The 20,839-nt window shown below is 43.9% G+C and overlaps 1 protein-coding gene across 1 annotated transcript in view; it reads right to left on the reverse strand.

Moving 5' to 3' along the window:
* Positions 1–20,839, reverse strand: part of LOC132825294 (uncharacterized protein C16orf96-like) — a 112,227-nt gene that overhangs the window by 51,029 nt on the left and 40,359 nt on the right. Inside the window, exons 7-12 of the mRNA XM_060840397.1 lie at positions 18,174–18,259; positions 16,809–16,910; positions 16,523–16,597; positions 9,967–10,131; positions 7,267–7,385; positions 5,265–5,327 (exon numbers count right to left, since the gene is read on the reverse strand). Coding sequence (XP_060696380.1) covers positions 5,265–5,327; positions 7,267–7,385; positions 9,967–10,131; positions 16,523–16,597; positions 16,809–16,910; positions 18,174–18,259 — 610 coding nt within the window. The remainder of the gene's footprint in view (positions 1–5,264; positions 5,328–7,266; positions 7,386–9,966; positions 10,132–16,522; positions 16,598–16,808; positions 16,911–18,173; positions 18,260–20,839) is intronic.

Here is a 20,839-nt window from a genome sequence, read left to right on the forward strand (position 1 = left end):
AATTAAGAGTGCTTAGCAGAAGGAAAGTCAGAGACAAGTGATTTTGTTATTTTTGTATTCTTATGTGGTAAAGACTACTAAATTACTAAAGTATAAGTTTGTACAGGGAGGGGGAGCGGCTGAAACATTAATTTACTTAATTAGTTAATTAATTGTATAACTAAGACACAGTAAAGATGGTAGGGAAGGTGATGTGTTGTGGAGGTGGACTGTGGGTGTTCCTGAATGCCAGTGTTAACTGGACTTCTCCTGTTTACAGTTCAAGGAGTGTCAGATCAGTGATTACAAGCTGCAGCATGGTGACACCTCAGACTGAGGGGAGGTTATGCAGCGACCATGTTCCAGGTATGCCCAGTCTTTCGGTTTGCTCAGGGACAGGAGGGTGTGACTGCAGGTTAAGCAGATAAAGGGATCCAACGTGGAGAAGAACAGCACCCTCTGCAATTGTCCATGTGGCTCGGGGTGTTGGATGAAAGAGTGGATGAGCAAACTGCCCAGGGCACCTTGGGAAAGGAAACCATTCAAGTAGGTGGATAGTAAACCTGGATTGTAGAGGCAATAGGGACAGTGTTAAGCACGGGCATTGGCACAGTCTTGTGTAGGCAAGAGAGAGATAGAGTCCAGATATCTGTGTTGCTTGACCAGTGCCAGGGTTTAGGGGAGGTTACAATGGTCACGGTCTACTTAGGTACCAATGACTTCATAGAATCCCTACAGTGTGGAAGCAGGCCATTCAAGCCCATCAAGTCCACACCAGCCCTCCAAACAGTATGCCGCCCTGACCCACCCCACTGCCCTTTCCCTTTAATCTGCATTTCCCATGGCTAGCCTGCACATCCCTGGACACTACAGCATAGTCAATCCACCTAACCTGCACATCTTTAGACTGTGGGAGGAAACCGGAGCACCCGGAGGAAACCCATGCAGATATGGGGAGAATGTGCAAACTCCACAAAGAATTGGAAGAATATGAGAAGAAGCTGAATTAAAAATCAAAATCTCAAAAAGGTAATCATCTTAGGACTGGCATCTAAGCCAGAAGCAAACTGGTGTCAGGTTAATATGACGGCAATGTTAAATACATGGCTCAAAGACTGGTATGGAGAAATGGGTATTGATCGATGGGACACTGGCACAATTACTGAGGTAAGTGAGAGCTGTACCACTGGGATGGCCTTCATCTGAATCATGCTGGCACCAGCATTCTGATCAGCAATGGAAATAGTGTGATAGAAAAAGCTTAAGCTAAGTAGAGGGAGGAAAAGTACAAGTTTGGGAAGATGTGATTATTTCAAAGTTTGTGAGAAGATTTGTAGCTCGGGTGCTCGTTGTTGTGGTTCTGTTCGCCGAGCTGGGAGTTTTTCTGGCAAACGTTTCGTCCCTTTTCTAGGTGACATCGAGCCTCCTGTGAAGCGCTTCTGTGCTGATTCCTCCAGCATTTATACTGGTTTGAATCTGCCTCTTCCAGTTGTCAGTAGCTGTCCGCTGCAGTGGCCGGTATATAGGGTCTAGGTCGATGTGTCTGTTGATAGAATTCGTGGATGAGTGCCATGCTTCTAGGATGTTCGTGGATGCGGGTTGTTAGCTGTCTTCCTGTTTGTCCTATACAGGACATAAACACTACATAGGACAAACAGGAAGACAGCTAACAACCCGCATCCACGAACATCAACTAGCCACGAAACGACACGACCAGCTATCCCTAGTAGCCATACACTCAGATGACAAACAACACGAATTCGATTGGGACAACACCACTATTATAGGGCAGGCCAAACAGAGAACAGCCAGGGAATTCCTAGAAGCATGGCACCCATCCACGAATTCTATCAACAGACACATCGACCTAGACCCTATATACCGGCCACTGCAACGGACAGCAACTGACAACTGGAAGCGGCAGATTCAAACCAGTATAAATGCCGGAGGAATCAGCACAGAAGCGCTTCACAGGAGGCTCCCAAGCACTGAGGATGTCACCTAGAAAGGGGACGAAACGTTTGCAAGAAAAACTCCCAGCTCGGCGAACAGAACCACAACGATGTGATTATTTGATTAGAGAAGATGAACAGGGCAGAAATAATGGAAATAATGATCACAGATTAAATGGAAACTGAAGAAAGAGTGGCATGGTGGCTCAGTGGTTAGCACAGCTGCCTCACAGCGCCAGAGCCCTGAATTCCCACCTCAGGCCTCTTGTCTGTGTGGAATTTGCACATTCTCCCCGTGTCTGCGCGGATTTCCTCCGGGTGCTCCGGTTTCTTCCCACAATCCAAAAATGTGCGGCTCAGGTGAATTGGCCATGCTAAATTGTCCACAGTGTTCAGGGATGTGTGCATTAGTCAGGGGTAAATGTAGAGTAATACGGGAGGGGAATGGGTCTGGGTGGGATACTCTTTGGAGGGTCGGTATGGACTTGTTGGGCCGAAGGGCCTGGTTCCACACTGTAGAGATTCTATGATTCTAGATGACAACATGAAAGATTACAAAAAGTAAAAAGAGAGAACTAAAGGCTCTAATCTAGAATCTGATTTCCAGCATCTGCAGTCATTGTTTTTAACCTTTTATCCAAGGAAAAGATGAATTGCCCATGTCTAACTAAAAAAGTTAAAGATAGTATCAAATAGTTAGGAAGATTGCGCAGGAAACAATCTCATCGAAACATTAAATTCTGAAAAGATTTGACATGTTGTATGCAGGAGAATTCTCTTCTCAAGAGAGTGTACGATTCTTCTACTCACAGGGATTGGAAGCTGGAATTTATTTGTTGAACAAGGCTGTGTTGGATAGAGTTTTGATAGTTTAGCTTGAGTGACTGATTCAAACCCTTGACTTATTCAGAAATTGCTGACAAACTTGATAGAAAGTATTAATTCATAAAAAAAGCTGTTTCTCCATATGGGAGGAACTCCAGCGCAGGGAGCCATCTTCAAAAGCAGCAGTCTCCATTTCACACTGAGATGAGGAAGAGGTTTACCTCACCAAAGGTCGTGAGTCTTTGGAACTTTAAGCCCAGAGGCTGGTGGAAGTGGTGTCACTCAATACCTTCAAGGCAGAGATAGATACACTCTTGACTCACAAGGGAGTGAAGGGTAAACAGGGATAGGAGAAAGTGAGGACCACAGATGCTGGAGATCAGAATCAAAAAGTGTGAAGCTGGAAACGCACAGCGGGTCATACAGCATCTGAGGAGCAAGAGAATCGACGTTTCAGGGAAAAACCCTTCATCAGGAATTTGGGGGTAGTCAGGAAAGTAGAGTTGAAGCCACAGTCAGTTCAGTCATGATTTTCTAGAACAGTATAGCAGGTTAGAGAAGGTGAATGCCTACACCTGTTACTGATGTGGTCACATTTATGTTTGGATAAGCCTAATTAGAAACTCCCTCAGTAAGGCAAGTGGAAATGGCTTCAACACAGAATATCTGACATGAGCAGCACAGATGTGTTCAAGGTGAAACTAGATAAATACACAAGTGAGAAAGGATTAGAATGAGTTGATAGGTTGAAGTAAAGAGGGCTGGCAGACCAGTAACTGATTCAAAGAGCTTTTGGGTGGAAGGCCTGTTATGCTGTAAGTACATTGTAATAAATACGCTGCGTGATTTGAAAATACTCATGATATTTGACTTTGTTGTGAAGAGGCAAGAACACCAACATGTTTACAGTGAAGTAAGTGTCAGGATTTCACTGGGAAGAGTGCTCTGTTAATGTGCCCCACAGTTCCATAAACCATCACAAAGTATACAAAATCCCAAAGAGACCACCAAGATGACCCCCAACAGCCTGACTGCCTGTTATTCAGGACAAATACAAGGTTCCATCATTAATACAAAATAACGTTATCTATTGCAACACACTTTAATAAATGGCAAATAAGACACAGGATTACTAATCTACTCCTTAAGTACATCCCTTTAAAGACTAGATCTGCACACACACACACACACACACACACTCATTTGACTCAATTATTAGGGGTGAAAAAATACAGAGAGGGAACAAAATACTGAAGTTGAAGAGTTCAGATCACAAAGGTTGAGTTAAATTGTTACTCAGTCTCTTTTAATTTAAGCAACAATGACTCTGTGACTGTAAAATGGTGGTCACAAGAGTCATACAGCATAGAAACAAACCCTTCGGCCTAACTCTTCCATGCTCACTGGGCTGGTTGGTCAGGTGGATGTTTCTTGTTAAATTTCGTTTAACATTCCTCAGATATAACCCACAGAAAGAGAGGATGAGGGGAAGTGAAAGATGCTTTCAGTTTGTAGGCCTGGGTTATTTCTGGATGTACAGCTTAACTTTGTAACAAACTGCAGCTTAACTAATCAAGAGCTGTTGTTGTCTCCTTAACTCGGAAACTCTTGGTTCCAACCTGTCCCAAAGTATCCCCACTCACTGCTCCTAAAAGCGATAGGTCCTGACTTGCACAGCTAACAATGTCCACTACCTCTTTCTTTTCCCCAAAATTGCAAAAGGATATTTTAGCTGTATAGAACGCCCAACTGACATTTTGATTCCAAAACGTGGTCCATTATGGAAGGTAACTGGATGGTAAGAAGCACAGTTCGGATTGTGGTCAGTGGGGAATGGAAAAGTCGATTTAATAAAAAGTGATTCACACATGTCTGAGAACTGAACAGAGAGAGGCATCAAGATCCTCGTCCTTCTGTGTGTTTTACCCTGAAAGGTCATCGACTTTTAACCTTACCCCTGCTTCCACTCCACAGATTTTCCTGACTATTTCCCTGTATTTTTGATCTCTATGTCAGATTTCTGGCATGTGCAACGTAGTGTTCTCCGGATCCAGAGCTTCTCCGTGACCTCACTGATACATCAGTATCCAGCAAGCTGGGAAATGCTGCTGGTTTGATCAGTTGCTGTCTTTAAGGAACCCATACCACGTAAAGCTTAGGGCAAAGCGACCTGACCAATGATAAACAGCATTCTAGTTCTTTAAGATTGCAAATAAAAACAGCAAGTACTCTCGTCATCATGTTAACTCTGTTCTTCGCTCAGCAGGTGCTACCAGACCTGTTGAATTTCTCCAGCACTTTCTGTTTTCACTACAGACTTCCAGCACCTGCATTATTTCATTTCTCCCCAAGATCACTGGCTTCCGAGAAAATGGCAGTTGGATACAAAGCCTGGCCCTTTAAATCATTAACCAATCAAATGCAGTACAACAGCTGCCAGTGGCAGACATTTCTGATCCCCCAGTGTCAGACTATATCAAAGGTCATTATTAAAATACATTCACTTACGGGCCTGTTGACACCCTTGTAGATTTGGCACAGGAAATGCATTTGAATCGTTCAAGTAACTGCCTGAAATTGGAAAACAGTTAAACAGATTAACATCAAATCTCGTTAAAGTAGTTTCAAAGATCATTTTCTTCATGCAAACACTGTCCTTTCTAAATTATCAACTTAATTCATATCTATTAATAAACAAGCTACTGCCCCATAATTGCAGGGTTTATGTGCTTTTGATAGCAACATAGGAACAGGAGGAGGCCATTCAGCCCCTCTGGTCTGTTCCAACATTTAATAAGATCATGACTGATCTATAGCCAAAAGTGCTTTTGGCTTATATCCCTTCATGCCTTTGCTTAACAGAAAATGCTCTCTCTCAGATTAACAGGTGATCCTGCACTTGTGGAAGACAGTTCCAAACCTCGACCAGCCTTTGTGTGGGAATGTGTTTCTTAATATTTCTCCTGAGTGGTCTGCCCCTAACTATCAGACTACTGTTGCAAAGTTGGTGCGTGTAAAATTGTAAAAATGGGAGAAACGTTTCATGGTCCCTTTAAATCATGTTTTTTTTTTGGTGCCTGAATAGCAGTTTAAAGTGTAGGTGCACAGAGAACGCCTGAATTGAAATATTTTGTATCAAAAACAGTCAAACAGCGTTTTTACCAAGACAATTAGCCTGATCAAATTCAGCCAATTAATTTAAACCGGGCCCTGAGATACTGAAAACCTGATGGCTTTTGACTACCGGGAATGATTCAGATTGTAAATAAATTAAAAGGTCATCAAGGATATAAAAGGTGCGGGCATTTTGAAAACTGGGGAAGAGTCAACTAACACCGGAAGAGACAGCAAACCTGTCGTCTGAGAAATAAATACCAGGTTCTCACAAGAAGTCTCCACACACTCTTATATACGTCGGATTCCTCTGCTACATTAATGCGCTGACTTCCCACAAGTATAGACCCCCCCCCTCAGTCCCACTACAAATCTGCATTGACGTTCATTATGTGTCTACATCATAGAATGCCTACAGTGTCGAAGCAGGCTATTCAGACCATCAAATCCACACTGACCCTCCAAACAACATCACCCAGACCCATCCCTGGAACCCTGTGCTTCCCATGGGTAATCCACCTAGCCTAATATCCCTGGACGCATTGGGGTAATTTAGCACGGCCAGTCTACCTTCCCTGCACATCTTTGGACTGTGGGAGAAAATCTGAGCACCCAGAGGAAACCCACGCAGACACAGGGGGGATGTGCAAATTCCACACAGACAGTTTTTTTTTAGATTAGATTCCCTACAGTGTGGAAACAGGCCCTTCAGCCCAACAAGTCTACACCGACTCTCTGGACAGTAATCTACCCAGACTCAATCCCTGTGTTTACCTCTTGACTAACGCACCTAACACTGTGGGCAATTTTACATCGCTAATTCACCTAACTTGCACATCTTTGAATTGTGGGAGGAAACCGGAGCACCCGAAGGAAACCCACGCAGACACAGGGAGAGTGGACAAACAGACAGTCGCCCGAGGTTGGAATTAAACCCGGGTCCTTGGCGCTGTGAGGCAGCAGTGCTGACCACTGACCCACCGCGCTGCTCATACGTCCCATTCTGCAAACGGTTTCCTGTACTTGGTCACAGAATTCTCTGTACTAACTCTGGCCATAATTTAGGGGTCATTAACTTTGACTTAGTGCTTCTGATTCATGAGTCCCAGTCCCTTACATAACCGTGGGCCCAGAACAATTAGGTGATGAGCGGGGGATCTGGTCATTTGGAGTTAATAGCGACCGGCAGCCAACTGCAGGGCTGGCATAGTGGGCCTCTCCCTACGTTATGCCAGTAACTCAGTGGGATGCGCAGTGGGAAAAAATGTTAACAAACATGGATGTTCCATGGATGTGGAAGCTCTCAACTCCTTCTCACATCTCTTCAGGACATTCCCATCTCACTAAAATGATTCCTCTTGTATTTCCTTTAGAGGCCTGTGTTCACTTCACCCACTTTCTGAACCCAGCAGCAGTGTCCGCGTCAAAGCCTGGGCCATTTCTCAGCTGTTTCTTCAGCTGTTTCCATCGATCTTCCAACTGCTTCTTCAATGGGTCCAGTTCCATTCGATCCAGCTGTAATAAATTACATTCACATTTCACAATGTCAGCAATCGGTCAGGTTATTCCTCCATTAAACATACACCCAGACATCATTTCACAACCGGTCCACTGAACAAGTTTGCTGTATTTTATGTCATTAAATAATCACACCTCTAATCTGATTTTCTGTTACAGTTGTCATCTTTCTTAAATTTTCAACTCATTCCCTCTTATTTCTGTCCATCCATCCCATTATTAAGAGTTTTCATTTCACTTCAGCTAAAGCACTGATAAGAAAAAGTGATTCCCTTCCTGAGGTTCTATTAACTGAGGAGAACCTCAATGACCCAAATTTCAAAGAAACTGATGATGTTGGAGCGAGATGGACAAAGTCGGAAATCACACAACACCAGGTTCTACAATTAGATTGGATTCCCTGCAGTGTGGAAACAGGCTCTTCAGGCCAACCAGTCCACACCGACCCTCTGAAGAATTCACCTAACCTGCACATCATTGGATTGTGGGAGGAGACTGGAGCACCTGGAGGAAACCCACACAGACACAGGGAGAATGTGCAAATTCCAAACAGACAGTCACCTGAGGCTGGAATCGAACCTGGAGCTGTGAGGCAGCAGTGCTAACCACTGAGCCATCGTGCTGCCCGTTTTCTTGCCAGGTTTCATTCAAATCACAAGCTTTCAGAGCGCTGCTCCTTTGTCGGGTGACTTAATTTCTGACAAAGAAAGTGGTGGTCAATTTGTCATAAGGTCGGCAACAAGAAAGGCATCAGGCATGGAATGAAAATGAGACAACCAAAGTGTATCAGAAATAGGTGAGAATAAAGCCCAGCTGGGAAAACGGCAGTGTTACTGGAGAGCAGGCTGACAGGAAGCACAAGGACAGAATTGCCAGATGCTGAACGGTCCAGAGCAGAGGTGAACAGGACTTGACAACACTGACTGACCAGCCTGCTCGCTTCCAAACAGACCCTGGCTCGGGCCTTCCTTGGTGAAGGTGGACAGGTTTCTCATTACGAGACTTGTTAAGTGTATTGTGAGGAGGCCATCCCCGATTGGTAAAGGTCACAGAGAGCCTCTCCGTCCAGGTGGGAAATGAGCCTCTGATGTAGCAGGTGGGCACTCCATGTGGGAAACCACCCGGTCAGCCCTATGGCCTTGGTGGGAGGTGTGTGTGTGTGTGTGTGTGTGTGTGTGTGTGTGTGTGTGTGTGTGTGTGTGTGTGTGTGTGTGTGTGTGTGTGTGTGTGTGTGTGTATACGCACACACATGCACTGAGTGTGTGTTTGAGAGAGAGAGAGTGTGTGTGTGAGTGAGTGAGTGTTTAAGAATGTATGTGTGTAAGAATGTGTATGCATGTGAGTGACTCTGTGTGTGTGTGTGAGAGGAGAAGGTATGTGTGCATGTGTATGTGTGAGAGTGTGTGTGCATGTTTGTATGTGTGTGCATGTGTGCGAGAGTGTGCGCATGTGAGAGATTGTGTGTGTGTGTGTGTGTGTGTGTGTGTGTGTGTGAGAGAGAGTATGTGTGTGTGTGTGTGAGAGAGAGAGTGTGTCAGAGAGAGAGAGGGTGTGTCAGAGAGAGAGTGTGCGCGTGTGTGTGTGCACGTTTGTGTGTGCGTGTGAGTATGTGTGCCTGTGTGTGGCCCCCAAAACAAGGCTTTCCGGAGTTACAGCCAAAGAAGGATTTCAACTCTAACATCCCCTCCCCCCCTCCCTCAAGACACTATCCCAGTCTCACTGTCCAATCCTGCCCCTCCAAACAGTTGTGGCCTAACTTCTTTCTACCCTTGTCATTTCAGTTTTAAAATTAATTGTGGAGGAAAACAAATCTCTGTTGAAGGACTCTCTCAGTTAACTATTCTTTACAGAGACCTGCTGCTGCTCTATAGCTGCTGGGTGTTAGATCAGCACTCCAGGTTCGAGGACCCAGTCCTTAACTAGAAAGGTAGCTGGCCACCACACCAATGATAGAGGCTGCTTCCCTCAAAGCCGGAGGAAAGTGCACAAGGTCCTAGAAACAGTACCGACTCTCACTTCCCATCCCCAATGTGAAAATAGAGCAAGCCTTCCCTCAGAGTCCAATACCCAATTTGCGTTTAAAACGGTGTTTACACGCCTCCAAGCGCATTTCAGCTCACACAGCAACAGACATCATCCCTGTCTCTCAGGAAACAATGGACTGTACACACAGAGAAGCAAGTCTCAGAACCACAGTTTTTTTAAAAAAAGCTTACCCTTCAAGACTGCTACATGGATTCAGATTAAAGACAGAAGTGTCACTTCATATTGTTACAAATCAGTAACCTGAACTCAGAAAATCTAAATCAGTTCAGGAAACTTTAAATTCACAAGCATACAGTGAATCTTCACCCATTTTCAAATGGTCATTTCATGCCGATGTGAGTGTTAACAGTTTCAGTTGAATATATCTAGTTTAGACAGACACTGTCCTATCCTATTTGAACTGTACAGACTATTTATGCCAATACCTATTTATGCAGCAAAGACAGGATGGTAATTTCATTAATTCCTTTTAGTAATGATTAGAATGTTGAGGTCAGAAATAAGTCCACAACCAAATCCTGGATCATATTACCTTGCAGTCCATGTCACAAAGAAGTTTCTCCAAAACCTTCTGCCAGTCCTTTTCTTGGGCACACACTTTATTCAACAATTCCTGCATCATTGCATTTAATTGCTGTGCCGTTGCATCCAGCAGCGTTCGACTCACTTTCGAATCTAGCGCTTTCTTGTCAGCTTTCTGCAGTGAGAAATAAGACAGGGTTTGAAAGTTACCAGCTTTCCTTTGGAATGGATCAATCGGAATCTGGCAAAGCAGCGAGTGTGGATAGAGTCATAGTCAGAGAGATGTACAGCACGGATACAGACCCTTCAGTCCACTCATCCATGCTGACCAGATATCCCAACCCAATCTAGTCCCATTGGCCAGCATCTGGCCCATGTCCCTCTAAACCCTTCCTATTCATATACCCATCCAAATGCCTTTTAAATGCTGCAATTGTACCAGCCTCCGTCACTTCTTCTGGCAGCTCTTTCCATACACACACCACCCTCTGCGTGGAAAGGTTGTCCCTTAGGTCCCTTTTAAATCTTTTCCCTCTCACCTCAAAGTCTTGCACCCCAGGGAAGAGACCTTGTCTATTTACCCTATCCGTGCCCCTCCTGATTTTGTAATTGTCTCTAAGATCCATCCCTCAGTCTCCAATGCTCCAGGGAAAACAGCCCCAGCCTATTCAGTTTCTCCCTATAGCTCAAACTCTCCAACCCTGGCAACATCCTTGTAAATCTTCTCTGAACCCTTTCAAGTTTCACAATATCCTTCCTATAGCAGGGAGACCAGAATTGCACACAATATTCCAAAAATGGCCTAACCTATGTCCTGTACAGCTGCAACATGACCTCCCAACTCTAGATTTAACAATTAAGTGGAGCAGTCATTAGAGTTTGGTATTGCATTGGGCATCCGGGTTTTCATTGGAACTTAATTAATAAATTGGAATTGAAAGCCAGTTGCAGTAATGGTGAGCTTAGAGCTGATGTGGCTGGAGGCACAGCCACCACTGTTGGAGTAATTAAAATCAAGGATATACAATCTTCAGCATTATTCACAACTCCTCAGATCCTGAAACAGTCCATGATCACATACAACAAGATCTGGAGAATATCCAAGCTTCAACTGACAAGTGGCAAGTAATATTCACACCACATAACTGCCATGCAAGGCCACCAGCAACAAAAGACAATATAACCACTGCCTCTTCACATTCAATGGTGTTACCTTCACTGAATCCCTCACTGCCAACATCCTGGGGGTTATCATTGACCAGAAACTCAACTGGACTCACCACATAAACACACTGGCTATAAGAACAGGTCAGATGCTTGGAATACTGCGGCAAGTAACTCACCTCCTGACTCCCCAGAGCCTGTCCACCATCTACAAGGCACAAGTCAGGAGTGTGATGGAATACTCCCCATTTGCCTGGATGGGGACAGCTCCAACAACACTCAAGAAGTTTGACACCATCCAGGACAAAGCAGCCCGCCTGATTGGCATTACATCCACAAACATCCACAAGGATTTAAGGGCTATGGGGAGAATGCTGGCAAGTGGAGTTGAAATGCCCATCAGCCATGATTGAATGGCGGAGTGGACTGGATGGGCCGAATGGCCTTACTTCCACTCCTATGTCTTATGGTTTTATGGTCTTATCCCCTCCCTTCACTGCCGACGCTCAGTAGCAGCAGTGCGTACTATCTATAAGACACACTTCAAAAATTTACCTTAGGTCTTTAGAGAGCACGTTCCATACCCATGACCACTTCCATCTATAAAGACAAGGGCAGTAGCTACTCCCTCTACACAACTCACCATCCTGACTTGGAAATATATCACTGTTCCTTGACAGACACTGGGTCAAAACCATGAGATTCTCTCCTTAACAGCATTGTCGGTCCCCCTACAGCAGGAGGACTGCAGCAGTTCAAGAGGGCAACTCACAACCACTTTCTCAAGGGCGAGTAGGGACGGTCAATAAATGCTGCCAGCCAGCAATGCCTACATCCCATGAGCGAATAAAAAAGTCACAAATTATGGAGCAGAGTCATCTCAGAGGGTTGTGGGAGTCAAAGAGGTAGAGAGGGGTAACACCATGGATAAGATGTGAAAGCAAGGGTGAGAATTTTAAACTCAAACCATGGAGGGTTGGTGTAGGTCAGTGTGCACAACAGTGACAAGAGAGGGCTGGTGGTTTCCGATTTCTGGTGATAGACCAGCCAGGAATAGTTGAGTCGAGAGGTAACGAAGGCAGGTACTAGGGGTTCAGCAGCAATGAGCTGAGAGAGCAGGGAAGACGATGGTTTGACAAAGTTGGAAACAGGGAGACTTACTGATAGCACATGCATGTTGTTGGAAGTTCATGACAAGATCAACTGCGGCCCAGGGTTGTGATCAGGCTGATTTAATCTTCGACTGTTACCATGGAGAGTTGTGAAGGATTGGTGTTTGGAGGTGGAGCCAAACCTCAATTTTTACTCCTCCCACATTTTCAGTGAAGCACATTTCTGCTCTTTCAGTATTGAATGTCAGGTAAGTAGGCTGTATTTTAATTCATGAATGGAATGTGAGCATTGCTCACTGGGACACACCTCAATCCCCTGTGGAAGGCAGTGGTGAGTTGCCTTTTTATACCACTGCAGTCCATGGGCTGTAGGTAACCCCCACACTACTGGGACAGATCCAGGATCTTAACCCAGTAACATTGGCGAAGATGGTGTATGTCAGGATGGTATATGGCTTGGAGGGGAACTCTGACAATTCAGCACAGTAGGAGACTCACAGAGGGTGGTGGTGAGATAGACCTAGTTTAAGATAATGATCCTTCATGTCAAAGGCTAAGCTTCATGGCACTAACAAGGCAAGTAACCCAAAGCAAAATGCAGTATAAAACCTTACCCCTCCCTGCTCTATAAAGCCCAGTAACTCTCTAATAAAACTATTCGTCCATTTAACAGAGGCCTTTCTAACAGCTTTCCATTTACAAACTGTATTTATCTCTGTCTCACACACACACTCAAACACACACAAGTAAGTTTCAAAGTGAAAAATGTTGCTTTGAACAATTCATTATAAGCTGACTGCTCATGTTAAAGCAAAGCTTTTATAATCACCTTCAATAATATGCATTAATCAGAGCAGGGACAGACTATTTAGCCCCATTCAGCTTGCTTCGTCAGTCGCTAAACTTCACCTCAACTCATTCCCAGCCGATCCTTTAGTGCCATGAGAATACCCATTGCCTGGGCACCTACAGCACCAACAGGCAGGGAATTCAAGAGATTTAGAACCCTCTGAGCGGGCAGACTTTTCTGCACATCCCAATCATAAGTGGCTGGCCTTGTAGCCTGAAACTGTGACCTCAAGTTCTTGACACCTATTGCTGAGCATTTCCAACACTTCCCCTTTGTGTTTCAGATTTCCAGCATCCACAATACCTGTTGGGCTGGAAGCATATTGAAAAAGGTGTGTTTTTTTTCAGTACAGCAAACTCTGTTTTAACCAGCATCCTCGATGAGCTGGCAAGAGTTATACTCCTCAAATACTGGACGTTTCCTGTCTTATTGCAATCTCCGCATAGTCAAATGATGGTGCGAGTGAGAAGGCTATCGGCGAGTAAGCTTTATTTCAGGCAAACTTGCCTTATTATTTAAGTGATTTATGCGTTCCCCTCTGCATTACTTAGTGTGTGTTTTTACATTGACTATGTGTGACTGGGAGAGGACCTTAGCAGGAAAGACAGTGGAACAGCAATGACAGGAGTTTCTGGGAGTAATTCAGGAGACACAGCAGGGCTTCATCTTGAGGAAAAAGAAGAATTGTACAGGGAGGATGAGGCAACCGTGGCTGACCAGGGAAGTCAGGGATAGCATAAAAGCAAAAGAGAAAGCACATAATGTAGCAAAGGGCAGTGGGAAACCAGAAGATTGAGAAAGACCGAAAAAGGCAACAAAAAAAGAAATAAGGAGGGAGAAGATTAAATATGAAGGTAAGCTAACCAGCAACATAAAATAAGACTGTAAGAGTTTCTTCAGATATAAAAAGGGTAAAAGAGAGGCAAACGTGAACAATGGGCTGCTGGAAAATGGCACTGAGAGACAGCAGTGGGAAACAAGGAAATGGCTGAGGAACTGAATAATTATTTCATGTCACAGTCTTCACGATGGCAGACACGAGTAATTACCAAAAATTCAAGAGAGTAAGAAGGCAGAGCTGAGTATGGTGGCCATCACAAAGGAGAAGGTCCTAGAAAAAACTGAATGGCCTGAAGGTGGATAAATCACCTGGACCAGATGGACTACAACCCAGAATTCTAAGGGAGATAGCTGACGAGATAGTGAAGGTGTTAGTGTTGATCTTTCAGGAATCGCTAGAATCAGGGAGGGTCCCAGAGGACTGGAAAATCACTAACGTGACATCACTGATTAAAAAGGGAGTGAGGCGAAAGATGGAAAATTACAGACTGATTCGGCTAAACTCAGTTGTGGTAAGATCCTGGAATCCATTGTGAGGGGTGAGACTTCTGAATACTTAGAGGTTTATGATAAAAATGAGCAAAGTCAGCGAGGTTTCATCAAGGGGAGGTCACACCTGACAAATCTGCTAGAATTCTTTGATGAAGTAATGAGCAAGTTAGACCAAGGAGAACCAATGGATTTTATCTACCTGGACTTCAAGAAGGCCTTTGAAAAGGTGCCACACGGGAGGCTGCTGACTAAGATAGGGCCCATGATGTTCAAAGCAAGGTACTAGCATGGATTGAAGATGGCTTCTGGCAGAAAGCAGAGAGTGGGGATAAAAGGGTTCCTTCTCAGGATGGCAGATAGTGACAAGTGATGTTCCACAAGGCTCAGTTTAGGGACCACAACTTTTCACTTTTTACATCAACGATGTTGATGAAGGAACTGAGGGCATTCTGGCTAGGTTTGCATATGACACAAAGATAGGTAGAGGGGCAGGTAGCATTGAGGACGTGGGGAGGCTGCAGAAGGTTTTGATAAGGTTAGGAGAGTGGGCAAAGAAGTGGCAGATGGAATACAACATGGGAAAGTGTGAGGTCATGCACTTTGGTAAGAAGAATTGAGGCATGGACTATTTTCTAAACGGGGAGGAAATTCAGAAGTCTGAACTGCAATGAGAACTGGGCGTTCTAGTCCAGGATTCTCTCAGGGTAATCTTGCAGGTTAGTCGGTAGTTAGGAAGACAAATGCGATGTTGGCATTTATTTTGAGAGGACTTGAATATAAAAGCAGGGATGTACTTCTGACACTCTATAAGGCTCTGGTCATACCACATTTGGAGTATTGTGTGCAGTTTTGGGCCCCATATCTCAGGAAGGATGTACTGACCCCTGGAGCAGGATTAGAGGAGGTTCTCGAGAATGGTCCCAGAGATGAAAATCTTAACATATGAGGAATGTTTGAGGACTTTGATGGAGTTTGGAAGGATGAGAGGGGTCTAATTGAAACTTACAGAATACTGAATGGCCTGGACAGAGTAGATGAAGATATTTCAATCAGTAGGAGAGAATAGGACCCAAGGGCAGCTAGCCTTAGAGTAAAGGAAGAGCTTTTAGAACAGAGGTAAGGAGAAACTTCTTCAGCCAGAGAGTGGTGAACCAATGGAATTCACTGCCACAGAATACTGTGGAGGCCGGGTCATTGAGTATAATTAAGACAGAGATAGATAGGTTATTGAGTGTCGAGGGGATCAAGGGTTATAGGGAGAAAGCAGGAGAACGGAGTTGAGAAACTTATCAGCCATGATTGAATGGTGGAACAGACTCAATGGGCTGAATGGCCTAATTTCTGCTCCGATGTCTTATGGTTTAACTGGTACATTCCTGGTCCCATAGGTGCTGGTTAATAAAAAGTTTACTGGAACTTTTACCTCACTTTGCCCTTTATATATTGTCCCTCCCTTCCCCATCTAGATCATGATAATTTGTAGTTTCCCATGATTGCTACTTAATTGTTTTTACTTCTTTCTGAATGTTGATCATAGATTTTCTCCTCCAGCTTCTCCTCACAGTTTGTTCGTTGAGAGTATACACCTCACAGTGTAACATCGCGACTTCTGGTCCACAGCTCAAGTCAAATAAGATCTGTCTTTGATCAACGCTGACCCCCAATCTTCCAATCCCCAAACCCTTCCTCCTTCCATCCTCTCCCCTCACTCCCTCCCTCCACTCCCCCTGCTCCCTCACTCCCTCCTCCTCTCCCTATCACTCCCCTCCCTTCATTTCCTCCTTCCCTCCGCTAACCTCATTCTCCCTTCCCTTTATTCGCACTCCTGCCTCCCTCCCTCCATCCGTCTCGCTGCCTCCCTTCCTCCACTCCCCTTCTTCCTACTGCTCCCCCTTCTCCTTCTGCCCACTCTCGTCCCTCAGCCTCCCTCAGTGTCCCCCTCCCTCCACCCTCCCTCACTCCTTGTGGATTGAAAAAGTAAACAGTGGGCTGTATTTTGTAATGATAAAGCAGCAGAAGGCAGGACCACCCCTTGTGTCTGATGTATGATACGTGTTACATAATTATATGATTTACTAATTGTTCTATCAACCAAAAAAGGTCCTTACCGCATTGATCTCCATTTCCAAAAATTCTTTGTCGACCTTCTTCTCCTCAAGAAGTTCGAGCTTTTCTTGAATTCCCTGCACATAAGCACATTCACAAATATTGAGAAAGGAAGTGCAGGGAGGGTTAAAGGTCATTGAACAAACACTGGCAGCAAATTAAAAGCATTGCCAATAAACTCGACAAGTGACCGCGTGTCTTTGGAAAACCATGTGGCCGAAATCAATGAGGAGCCTGTCACCAAGTCACGAGCTCTGCCCTCTCAGGAATACAAGCTGAAAGCATCACCTGGAGTTCATCGTGGTCGGCCTGCAATATTGCAAGGCGACTCTCAAAGTCTTCTTCCATTTCTTCCAGTTTCCGTTTAAGGGTTGCTATCAGTTCCCTATCCTATAAGGAGAGAAATGCAAAGGGCAGCTGTTAGTGCCATTAATGGTCATTGTGTTGTTAAGGTCATGGATAAACAAATGGATTGATGAAACAGTATGGATGTGGGGGGTGGGCTAGTTAGCTCAAATGATTGGAGGGTGGTGCTAATCACAAGGCTGTGGGCTCAATCCCCATATTGGGCAACATTGCATCCTTTAAAAATATCAAGTTAAGGATTACTGTGCAATCGTATTGTTCCTGTCTCGGGTCAGAGGACATTTGCCGAGAAATGGACATCTGTTCAGACCCTTCGGTCCAACCCGTCCATGCCGACCAGGTATCCCAACCCAATCTAGTCCCACCTGCCAGCACCTGGCCCATATCCTTCCAAACCCTTCCTATTCATATACCCATCCAAATGCCTCTTAAATGTTGCAAATGCAGTTCATTCCATACATGTATCACCCTCTGCATGAAAAAGTTGCCCCTCAGGTCTCTTTTATACCTTTCCCCTCTCACCCTAAACCTATGCTCTTGAGTTCTGGACCCCCCCCCACCCCGATCCCAGGGAAAAGACTTTGCCTGTTTACCTATCTATGCCCCTCATAATTTTGTAAACCTCTATAAGGTCACCCCTCAGCCTCCGATGCTCCAGGGAAAACAGCCTCAGCCTGTTCAGCCTTTCCCTGTAGCTCAGATCCTCCAACCCTGGCAACATCCTTGTAAATCTTTTCTGAACCCTTTCAAGTTTGACAGCATCTTTCTGATAGGAAGGAGACCAGAATTACACGCAATATTCCAGAAGTGGCCTGACCAATGTCCTGTACAGCCGCAACATGACCTCCCAACTCCTGTACTCAATACTCTGATCAATAAAGGAAAGCATACCAACCGTCTTCTTCACGATATTCTAAATAACTATGGCCCTAGCGTTGATCCCTGAGATACATCACCACCAAGTTACAGATTGGGATCCTGAAAATGTTATTGGAAGCCTCTCTTTTACAAGTGTTAAACAGTAGCTAACACTAAACAGTAAGTGTTAGCTACTGTTTAACTTAACACCTGCCTTTCCTAAAGATGTACTTCTAGCACTTCATACTTAATGGTTTATCAATTTAACAGTAAAACCGTTTAGGTCCCAAGCAAGCAGAGAAACCTTACCGGACACAATGCTATCCCACAGCCCTCAGAACAATCCAAAATCAGAAAATTGACCCAAAAAAAAATTCATGGAATTTATACTACACACAAAATTTGAAAATATAAAATTGCCGTTCTAACCTGAACAGTTTCATTTTGGAGAATTTGTAACCCATTGTCGAGTAAATCTAACCTCATCAACAAATCGTCAGGAAGGCCTTTCTTATCTAAAAATAAAAGAAATATAAGTCAGTCATTAGTCAATACTCAATGCTATAACAATAGATAGATTCTGTCAAACTGGAAAAAAGAAACTTGTGCTGTTGCCATTTTTTAAAATTAACTCAATACGATTGAGCAGAACAAAGTTTCTCTTTGTTTTCATTGAACGGAATCTCCCTCGCTGACTCTGCAGAGCCACTAGCCATATATTTTCTTCTTCAAATTCAGGGATGGTGCCTGAAGACTGTTGAAATGCAAACACTATGCACTTGTTCAGAAAAGGGTGTAAGGATAAACTGAGCAATGACAAGCCAGTTAGTTTAATTTTTATTGTGGACCTAATAATTTGAGTTGAATAGTCACATGGACAGATCTGGGTTAATTAAGGAGAGTCTTACGGGAAAATCATGCGAACCAACTCACTGAAGTTCTGTGAAGAATTAACAGACGGGGTTGATGAGATTAATGTTGTTGACATGGTGTATACAAACATCTAGAAGATCTTCAATACAAGACCATGCACATTAGACTTCCGAGGAAAGCTATAGTACAATGGACTGAATGGGACAGTATCGACATGGACACAAAATTGGTTGAGAGACAGGAAATAGAAAGCAAGGGTTAATAGATATATTTTTCAGACCAGAGGAATGTTTGTACTGACATTGTGTAGGGGTCAGCATTGGGAATCTTACTCTTCCTAATTTATATTAGTGGACTAGGTCTTGGAGCACTGGAGACCATTTCAACATTTGTGGACCATACTGAGCTTGGAAGCATTGCAAACTGTGAGGGGAATTTTATATTTTAAGACGTCTTTTTCTTAAAGGTCTAGAAGTACCATTAACCTAATGATATTTTTAGTGTAACTCATATTTTAAACCCTGAGAACAAACAGTCCGTGTTTTGTTCAGCACAAATGAAAACACAGATATATTTTCCTTTAACAGATAATCAATCCCTCTGGAACCAGTCCGAGGGGATTCTGAGTTCCCACCAATTAACCTCCATACTGATCCCTTCAATCTAATATGTCTTCTGTTATGAACTAGACCAGACCACTCAAAACATTCTTGAGCAGGCAGCCTAGATTATAACTTCGCAATTTGTTTCGTTAAGTGTACAGTGAAAATTACCCAGAGTAAGTTAGCTAGGTTGACTACCAGGTTTTAAAACAGACAAAGGAGAAAGTGAGGTCTGCAGATGCTGGAGATCAGAGCTGAAAATGTGTTGCTGGAAAAGCGCAGGTCAGGCAGCATCCAAGGAACAGGAAATTCGACGTTTCGGGCATAAGCCCTTCATCAGGATGAAGCCATCCCTGATGAAGGGCTTATGCCCGAAACGTCGAATTTCCTGTTCCTTGGATGCTGCCTGACCTGCTGCGCTTTTCCAGCAACACATTTTCAGCTTTAAAACAGACAAAACCTTATTCACAAAATTATACAATGAAACACAAAGAACAAAATAAAGACCCCCTACAGAACTCAATCTATCCAACTAGACTTAATTATGCTGTTCCAAATATATACAAACCTCCTTAAAAACAGTAAAAATGGAACATATGCCTACAGGTAGAAGTTGGAAGGGCAGAAGGAGAGAGAGAGTTTAGCATTCTGTTTCCACACAGCTGAACTCCTAACTAGTTCTGGACTGAACTGCTCAGCTAGAGAGCTGACCACTCCCCTTTCGTTATACAGGTCACTTCTAAAACATGACCACTTTGGCCGAAGTCTCATCTGTTTACATATAAACAAATGGTCTCTCAAAATCCTGTTTCTGTAGCAAACTAGCCACTTCAGAGCCGGGAGGGTTTTATGACCCCTCTGGAAAAAAAAGGACACAGTATCCTTGAGAAGAGTAACAGCTTTTAGAAAAAGGGTCAGTTTTGTGACATTATCACTATGCTTTTTTTTAAACTCCCTGGAGATCCTTCCTGGATTGCAAGCTAGCAGAATCTCCTAGCCCTTTTCTTTTAAAAGTAACGAATTTTGTTTTCTTAATCCAAGCACAAATTGCCATCCATATTCCTACACAGTAATTCACAGTACCTTGCTGTCTATAGCCAGACTCCCCTTTCCAGTATCCAAATAGACCAACATTTTCCCAGAAACCCTTCCCTTCCCAAATGCCAATTCTATGGCAACAGCAATCACATGGGCCTTGCATCCAGGTAGAAACACTGACTAGATATTCTTGAGATCCCCACAGTGTCTTTTATCTTGGGAGTAAACAGACACTTAAAACACAATGTTTACAACCTCAAATTCTCCACACTTTCCAATGGCTTCAGAAGTTCTGTTAGCACACTGGTCTTTTAGTATAAACACTTTGCATTTTCTCAGTAAAATGGTCTGGGTCTCCTTTAATCTCTAACAATGGAACCACCCAGAGTTTATTGGGAGGTAGATTTCAGGTTACATGATCCACTCCTTTTCCTTCTCTAAGTTAAAGGTCCACATTGTAACAATCTTATAACCTAATAATTGTAACCTCAGAATCTGTTATGACCTGACCTCAAGATGAATCAAAACACTAACTAGTATAATATAGGAAATAAAAGCAGAGCAGGAGCTCAAACCAATATC

Source organism: Hemiscyllium ocellatum, chromosome 20 (genome assembly GCF_020745735.1).
Source record: "Hemiscyllium ocellatum isolate sHemOce1 chromosome 20, sHemOce1.pat.X.cur, whole genome shotgun sequence".
Lineage (NCBI taxonomy): Eukaryota > Metazoa > Chordata > Chondrichthyes > Orectolobiformes > Hemiscylliidae > Hemiscyllium > Hemiscyllium ocellatum.